General features: G+C 41.6%; 1 protein-coding gene across 4 annotated transcripts; it reads right to left on the bottom strand.

Moving 5' to 3' along the window:
* Positions 1-4277: 4277 nt before the first annotated feature.
* Positions 4278-7743, bottom strand: LOC104601119 (mannose-1-phosphate guanylyltransferase 1-like). Of its 4 annotated transcripts, XM_088898064.1 has the most exons (6): positions 7560-7716; positions 7396-7453; positions 6223-6354; positions 5702-5764; positions 5354-5593; positions 4278-5224 (listed from the first exon to the last, which is right to left on the bottom strand). In XM_088898064.1, exons 3-6 carry the CDS (start codon positions 6331-6333, stop codon positions 4553-4555), a joined length of 1086 nt encoding a protein of 361 aa, XP_088754190.1. In that variant the 5' UTR covers positions 6334-6354; positions 7396-7453; positions 7560-7716; the 3' UTR covers positions 4278-4552. The 4 variants fall into 4 exon arrangements, with proteins under 4 accessions (XP_088754190.1, XP_010262630.1, XP_088754191.1 ...); XM_010264328.3 differs by lacking the exon at positions 7396-7453 and having other exon boundaries at positions 7560-7743; XM_088898065.1 differs by lacking the exon at positions 7396-7453 and having other exon boundaries at positions 6223-6345.
* Positions 7744-8287: the final 544 nt, after the last annotated feature.

Below are 8287 nucleotides of genomic sequence, written 5' to 3'. Positions count from 1 at the left end.
AGCTCACCACATACAGGCAGCTCCCAAAGCCTAAGGAATTGGATAAAAACTTACTAGCTCGTCAACTTACGGGCCAAAAGAAATCTCGGGAGTGGGGGCAATTGATGAGGGCAGATTTGGCCCTCCAATGAAATTGCGACACGTGGCACCTCGTGACAACTAGGCAAGCACCCAGGCAACAACTTACCAAGTTGGTGTCCCCCCCGGGCACCGGTCTGGCTGGCCTGGCGCGACCTGCATGCGGCCCAGGGGCGACTTGCACGCGGCCCACGGGCGACCTGCACGCGGCCTGGCGCGGCCTGCGCGCGACCTGGCGCGGCCCGCGCGACCTGGCCGGATCAGCCTGCCACAGGCGCCGACCTGACAACCTGACCCGGACACAGGCGCCGACCAGACAACCTGACCCGGACACAGGCGCCGACCAGACACCCTGACCCGGACACAGGCGCCGACCTGACAACCTGACCCGGACACAGGTGCCGACCTGACAACCTGACCCGGACACAGGCGCCGACCTGACAACCCGACCCGGACACAGGCTCTAGCTTGCCAACCTGGCCCGGACACCGACCAGCCGACCTGGCAACCTGGCCTAGACACCGACCCGCCAACTGACACAGGCGCCGACCTGACAACCTGGCCCGGGCACAGGCGCCGGCCTGGCAACCTGGCCCGGACACCGACCCGCCAATTGACATAGGCGCTGACCTGACAACCTGGCCCGGGCACAGGCGCCGGCCTGGCAATCTAGCCCAGACACCGACCCGCCGACTGACATAGGCGCTGACCTGACAACCTGGCCCAGGCGCCGACCTGGCCGCCTAGCACAAGCGCCAGCCTGACAACCTCGAGGAGTTCATCACCGTACCCCGGTTCTGACGGGATATGATGTCTTACCATTTGAAGGCTTTTCACCCACCTAACCCGCGAGGGCACCATTATATAAGGACTCCGACCCCCAAAGACAAAAGGGAGAAAAAAAAAGGATTGTAACCCCCGCTCTCTACCTCTCTCATTTCTCTCCAAGCCCTATGTAATCAGAATTTTAACTTAGGCATCGGAGAGTCCCCGCCAGGAAAATACCCCCGGGTCCTCTGATTCAGTTCTTGTAGGTCCCTCAGCTCCCGCCGTCTACAAAGGGGAGAAAATCACCTCACGCGGGGGGTAGTCGGGTTGCGCTGCACCAGGGAGCTCCACCATCCTCTGAGTTGCAGACCGCCTAGGAGCAAGTCAAGTGACGAGTTCGCCATCAGGCAGTTCGCCACCAGGCAGCTCGCCACCGGGCAGTTCGCCATCAGGCAGTTCGCCATCAAGCAGTTCGCCACCAGGGAGCACTACCAGGCAGTTCGCCACCAGGCCGCTCGCCACCAGGCAGTTCGCCACCAGGGAACACCACCAGGCAGTTCGCCACCAGGCAGTTTGCCACCAGGCAGTTCGCCATCAGGCAGTTCGCCACCAAAGAGCACCACTAGGCAGTTCGCCACCAGGGAGCACCACCAGGCAGTTCACCACCAGGCAGTTCGCCACTCGGCAGTTCGTCACCAAATAGCCCTCCACCAGGGAGCTCGCCACTAGGTAGTTTGCCACCAAGCAGTTCGTCACCAAGTAGTTCTCCCCTAGGGAGTTCGCCACCAAGTAGCTCATCACCAAGGCACGTCACCACCGGGTCAAACAACGAGGTACTTAGCCAAAAAATTTATACATCACAAAAAATGGTACGTGACCAAAAACGGTTACATCAAAGGGCATTCCCCCATTTGAGGAAATCCCATTCCTACTGATTCTAATTCACAATTTTATTCCTATTTGAAACAAACAAACTATAACAATAGACTATTCTAACTCTGATTCTAAAAGATTTTGATTCTGATTCCGATTCTAACGACAAATCAAACAGGCCCTAAGATCAATAAATAAGTTATTTATCTTGTTTCACTAGCAGCAAGGGAGTGTTTTATGTTTCATTTGATTCATGAATGCAATACTATTTTATAGTTTACAGGAGCATTGTTTCTAGTTCTAGAATGATAAATAGAACCAATAATTTCAGCAGTTTGTAAAGACTTAACGATAGATAGCTTCTTGAACCACGCAACATGGTCCAAAAAGTATGCTGACGCTATCAAAAGATTAGTTGTATCTCACATCACCAATTTTCCGTCTTAGAATGGGAAATGCATTACCTTTGGGCTCCTCTTCTTCCTATAGATATATTATCATCTTGTTATTTTCTGTGACATGTTATTTTTAATATATAATTCTACATGTGCTTATATTATATATTTTACGTGTATCAAAGGATGGACTAAAATTCATAGCCATAAGATGGCCCATCCTTTAATTTATTTATTTTTAGTATACCTACCACAAAGTATATAATTATATATGTAATTATTTTAACATATTAAATATATAATATTCTTAACATATTATTGTATAAGTCTTAATATTCTATATTTTAAACATACCATAAAATGATGAACTAAAATCCAAATCACATTTTTCATTTGGGCCCATAGGCATTTGATAAAAAATTGTCGTATGATTAATTTTAGGAAAATCTATGATGCCGGAAAGATATGATATCAAAAGAGTTTTGAGCAATCAAAATCCACCTGTAAATTTTGATAAATACCACCTGATTGACTGTCACATTTATGGGACAGGGTTGATTGATCATAAGTTTTTCAGAAACCATATATTTTCCGGTATCATAGTCAAACCCTTAAATTTAATGGTAATAGATGAAACAGTATTGTACATGTAAGTCACATAGAAAAACTCACCACATGTTTAGTTTAGAAAATGAACCACAAAGAGGACAGTGGGTTGTGATATTATGTGGCTCAAAACACAACCGCGATCTTGTGAAAAAAACAACAAGGAAAAACGTTATACATGATTCAAAAATATATTGCCATTTCCCAGAGAAAAATGTGGTGAGATTATGGTACGCAAGCACCTAAATTTTTTTGAACCACTAGAACACCTCACTAAATCAGTGAAGAAAACGGTCCCTAAGTAGTTGGAATAATGCTTCATTGCCACCGTCATCTTCTCCATGATATGGATTAGTGGTTTTCCAAATTGCTATTATTTTTCACACGAAAATTGCAATATCACATAACACTTATCTATCTCCAGATCAGCCAATATACGTGTTTGGTTTGTTTTCTTCTCGTTTTATCCACCTGACATTATAATATATACATCAATCTTAATGTCTTATTCATTTCTGGAACAGTGGGAGCTTTCCACGATTCTTTCCAGGAAACCATGCCAAGATCCCGAAAGAAACATGTAATAGCAATTGTAATTTTTAATTGCTCTTTCGAGAAACTCGGCCAATATGTATGTGGAAAGATGTGGACTGCCACCCACAACTCAACTCACGCCATAAACCCCCAAAGGCTTCTCCATCTTAAGGCAGCAAGATGCCAACCGCACACTAGTCGTACTCGGGGGTCTTCCTCAACTCTCGCAGACCACAAAACAAACCTAATCAAACACTTGGTAGTTAATATTTAATACTCCTCTCTTCCTATCAAACCAACGTTTCATTCATTTTCATCTCTTATCTCTCATCTCTCTCTGATACACACTCTCTGCCTCTTTCTTCATCTCTTGATTTAAGGCACAGATCAACTAGAGTCATTGTCTCTTACACTAAACTAGACAAATAGATGGTTTGGCCCATGCTAACTGCCCATCTGTAGCGCCATTCTTTTGGTGCAGCCCCACCAATAAATCAAAGCGATCAACGGGCTCCACATGCTTCCTGCTAACCCTGGCCGCTTAAGTGCTGCGTCACTATCATAACATCAACAATTGAATAATAAGTTAATAACCAATCAAACAATATTGTATACAGGAACGGGTTGCAGACTGGCAGAGCTATTTTTCTAATCGTGGGGACTTCTGAAACACATGACGCCCCAACCATCGGGCAGTCATGTGCCTCCTTGGTAGCCTACAATTACATTACCAAAAAGAAATGAGGCGCCTTTTGCAGTGAAAATGCAATAATATTGCCCACCGACAACTCATTCCAGAGTTGAATCACATTGCTTGTTTGAGTGAGGATCGGATGTGGTGGAGTAGCCCTCCTTGTATTGTATTGAACAGTTTATTTCGTTCTAGTGTTTTTTATTAACTTCCCAAAAATTAAAAAAAAAATCATATTGCTTGTTTGATGATTGATCCTCAAATGCTTTTAAGAAAAGAGATTTATCAAAATGTGCTGATTGCTGAACAATAAAGGCAATTCCTGGTGCAGATAATAGAGAACTCCAGAGAAGCCATTGGCATTGATAATTTATATCTACAGATCTACAAACGCAAGCTTACAATTCACACCAATATACATATGTATCCTAGGAAAAAGGAAAACAGAACCATCCACCAATTTTGCTCAAACTAAAACTTAATTTTACATTTATGAAAGAAAGAAAGAAAGAAAGGAGAAAAAACAAAAGCTTTTCGCACACAACCTTAAAATCTAGACACATTCTAATTTAATTAAAGGCTTCAGTTTGTTCTCTGGTTCTCACTCTCACATAACAATTTCAGGCTTCAAAATGCTGCTCTTGATCTCTTTGTGGGGTAGGACAATACCCCCATTGCTGTATATTTCATCGCTTACATGAACATCTTCCCCAAGGATGGTCATGTTCTCAATACGAGCCCACTGCCCGACGGTGGAATGCCACCCAATGATGCTGCTCGAGATGCATGTATGCTTCTTAATGTGAGTTCCTTGCATTACAGTACAACGCGAAAGTCTAACCCCTGACTCAACTACACATCCTGGACCTATGGCAACATCTGGCCCAATCAGACAGCCATCTCCAATCACAGCAGTCTCATGAACCAGAACATTTCCAACAATGTGAGAACCACGTGCCAATTGGGATGAAGATTTCTTTCTCAAGGAGTCCAGATAGAGTCTGAGACCTGTGATATAATCCTTTGGCTGTCCAATGTCCATCCAAAATCCTGGTAGGGCCATAGCAAAAAGCTTTCCCTCTGCTGCAATCTTTGGGAACACCTCTTTCTCAATTGATGTTGGCCTTAATTCAATCCGATCAAGAACAGATGGGTTCAACAGGTAAATCCCAGCATTGATCTTGTTACCAACAAATATTTTTGGTTTCTCTACAAACTTCTCAACTTTCCCTGTTGCCTCTTCCATAACCACAACACCATACTTGGATGGCTCATCCACCTGTCAAACAAACAAGATGGTTCTCAGTCTTTCCATTTTAGTTTTGACTGAGAAAATAAAACTATGCCTCCTAGAAAGAAATATCAGACACCTTGGTAACAGAAACAAAGAAGATGAACTCAGAACTACCTTAGTAACCATTATGGAAGCCTCTCCTCCATGGGCTTTATGGAAATCTATCATTTCCTTCAATGGGTACTCACTGATAACATCACTATTGAGAACAAAAAATGGTTCACCAGAGTCATCAATCAGCTTGTCCCTTGCCAGAGCCAGAGGACCAGCAGTTCCAAGTGGCTCAGTTTCTCGTGAGCAGGTGATCTTGATTCCAAGCTTTGACTCAAAATCCTTCAAGAAACTAAGCATGACCTGAAAAAAACCCAAGCACACGCCACAAGCAATTAAGAAACAATGAAAGAGCACTCAGAGCATCTAAAGCGGTTCTATGGAATAAGGCAAATTGTCTAATACTTTTACCTCTGGTTGGTAATTGATTGCCAATACTACTTCAGTGACACCAATAGCCTTGAGAGCTTCTATCTGGTACAGATTTAGCAATGATAGTTAACAAAAAGGCTATGCTGAAGGTGATCCAAATAGTATAGATATGTCAAGTAGATTTAAATTATTTACTTTTTCTTCTAGGGAATACTGGGTTATTTCTTCATTGAACACAGTTATTGATTATTAAGGTCACCAACCCATACTAGAGGAAGGAGCTCTGGGCCTATGGAGAATTTCAACCCACTTAAGCACCAAGCAGTCAAAAGCACATTCACAGACACTTAAAAAACAGAGAACCATTAAAAACATTGATAACAAGAACTGAAACACAGAGGCAAAACATTATGAAACAACAATAAAAAATCAATCGAATCCATACATATTACAATTTGATGATTAATCTCTTCCACAAAATGTCAAGAAACCCACTTGCATATTAGAATAGGAAGAAAAGAGTTGAAAAAAAGAAAGATGCGAAATTTAGGAAGTAAAACCTGATGCAGAATCATGGGTTTATTAGCAAAGTCGACCAATGGCTTTGGGACACTGAGTGTCAATGGCCTCAACCGTGTTCCAAACCCTCCAACAAGAATAAGTGCCTTCATTTTGAAAATCCCCTGTATTTACTGCCAATAAATAAGTAGCTTTTACTCAGTAGACTGTCACAAACTAAATAGAAAGATAAGGTATGATCATTTACAGAATTCTTCATTGACATTTTTTGATCTTAAATTGTGATCAATGAGCTCATTCTCAGGGAAGAATTTTAGTCTAAAAAAGAATTAAGAAATAAAATGTGTGGAAAATTGAATCTAAACATACTGGGAAACTACCAAAAGATTCAAAGCATGTCTGAATAGATGAGTACTAATAATAAAACAGCGAGGAGGAATCTACATGTATCTTTTATACCGGAGAAACATACAAGTTCCAGATAAGCTACAGGCTGGGTTTGGCAAATGGAATCGGCAATTGCAGGTTAGCTAGGATTTGAAGTTAGAACTAGATAAGAACTCATTTACAATACCAATATACCAATTACAACAACGTCTGTAGTGAGAAAACAGAAGATAATCGATCTCTCATTGGGTCAGGAAACCAGAATATAAGCTATAGTAAAAGTTAAGTATATCAAAAAGCATCATATGAAGCAAAGATGGAAAGCTTGCAGCAATTTGTGCGCACCAAAAATTGAAAAAGACGGAGAAAATACAAATATAAGAACTTGTATAAACCGACAGGCAGATAAAGCCTAGACAACTAGCAGATCTGATGAAACAATCAAAATTCAAGGTATCTTTTTCTTTCTTTTTTTCTTCTACTGACAAGGAGCATAAAGATTGAAAAAAGAACCTTCGATAAACCCGACCCAGGCAACGAAATCAAAGCAAGTATTAAATTAAAGCACGACAGAAAAGACATAGAACAAAAGAATCATAAATAAGACTTGTTTGATTTGATAGAATGTTAGAAAGAAACGGCAAATTGAGGGAAAGTTCTTAAGGCATTTTGTTTGTGACCAGTAAGGCTATGTTTGCCAAATCTATTAAGAACTTCCCCTTAACTTTCTATTTCTCCCTAATTTACAATCAAACCAAACCACAGCCTAAGTGATCCCGCATCTCAATAAGGAAGATCAAATCCTATCTACATTGCCAAGTTCTTACCGAGATCTGGAACCAATCATTAAGAAAGAGATCAAGCGGTTTCAAATCCTCCAAATATCTTCAAGAAATAAGGATCAAACCATATATAGAGCGGAATTCAGAAACAAGACAAACACAAAATAGGCGTTGACAAAGAAAATTGCAGTGATTTCGCCGGTTCTTACCAGAAAGCAGTCGTATGCTAGCAACTGGGCAGAACTCCGGAAACTAATACTGGCGGGAATGCGAGAATTGTGGATTTGGCCCGTTGGTTTTCCCTCGCTTTTTCCCCCAACGGTTCGTTAGGGGGGGTGCTGTTCAAAGCGTTCGCTGTTCGGGAGCGAATCCTTGCAGGCATACCGCAGAGCTTTATATATACCGAAGGGAAGGGCTTTTAACTTTGTTTGGAACTTTGGACTCTGACTGCTTGTTCCTGTTTCCACGTTGGTAGCTTCAGGGATGCAATTTGGAATTATCTTTTCTGTCTGAAAAAAGTAATTAGAAAAAGAAAAAAAAAAAAACTCAGCAACGTGATCGTACAGCGAATTAATCTTAAATCAAAATTTGACCTTTTCTTTGAATTTTATTATTATATTAATTAGCCTCCTTCATTAATTGCATTACTTGTTGCATAATTATCTTAAACCACTATTTTAATATTGTTAAATTATTTATTGATTTATAATTTTATATTCGACACAAATTAATATTATTTGTTTATTTTGTTTCCAAACTGGCTTCATCCTTAATCCTCTATGTGGGGTGCCCTTGTGGGGCGCAGATGTGAACCCATTACACTATACTCGTTTCTACTTCTACACCATTGGAGGGCTATCAATGGGTTCGAGTTGATTATGCCGGTTTTAGTTTCAGTAGGTAGAATCGATGGGTCAGTTTTGGGTTTTGATATAGT

The sequence above is a fragment of the Nelumbo nucifera genome, chromosome 2, assembly GCF_055504915.1.
Source record: "Nelumbo nucifera cultivar China Antique chromosome 2, China Antique-T2T, whole genome shotgun sequence".
In the NCBI taxonomy this organism is placed as follows: Eukaryota; Viridiplantae; Streptophyta; class Magnoliopsida; order Proteales; family Nelumbonaceae; genus Nelumbo; species Nelumbo nucifera.
This window is presented reverse-complemented; position numbering and strand designations above follow the sequence as displayed.

Excerpts from the sequence above, each read along its gene's own strand:
- LOC104601119 (XM_010264328.3), bottom strand. The coding sequence starts at position 6,333 with ATGAAGGCACTTATTCTTGTTGGAGGGTTTGGAACACGGTTGAGGCCA. Across the intron at positions 5,765-6,222 it reads AACCCATGATTCTGCATCAG|ATAGAAGCTCTCAAGGCTAT; the intron begins GTTTTACTTCCT and ends AATCTGTACCAG. Across the intron at positions 5,594-5,701 it reads CAATCAATTACCAACCAGAG|GTCATGCTTAGTTTCTTGAA; the intron begins GTAAAAGTATTA and ends GGTTTTTTTCAG.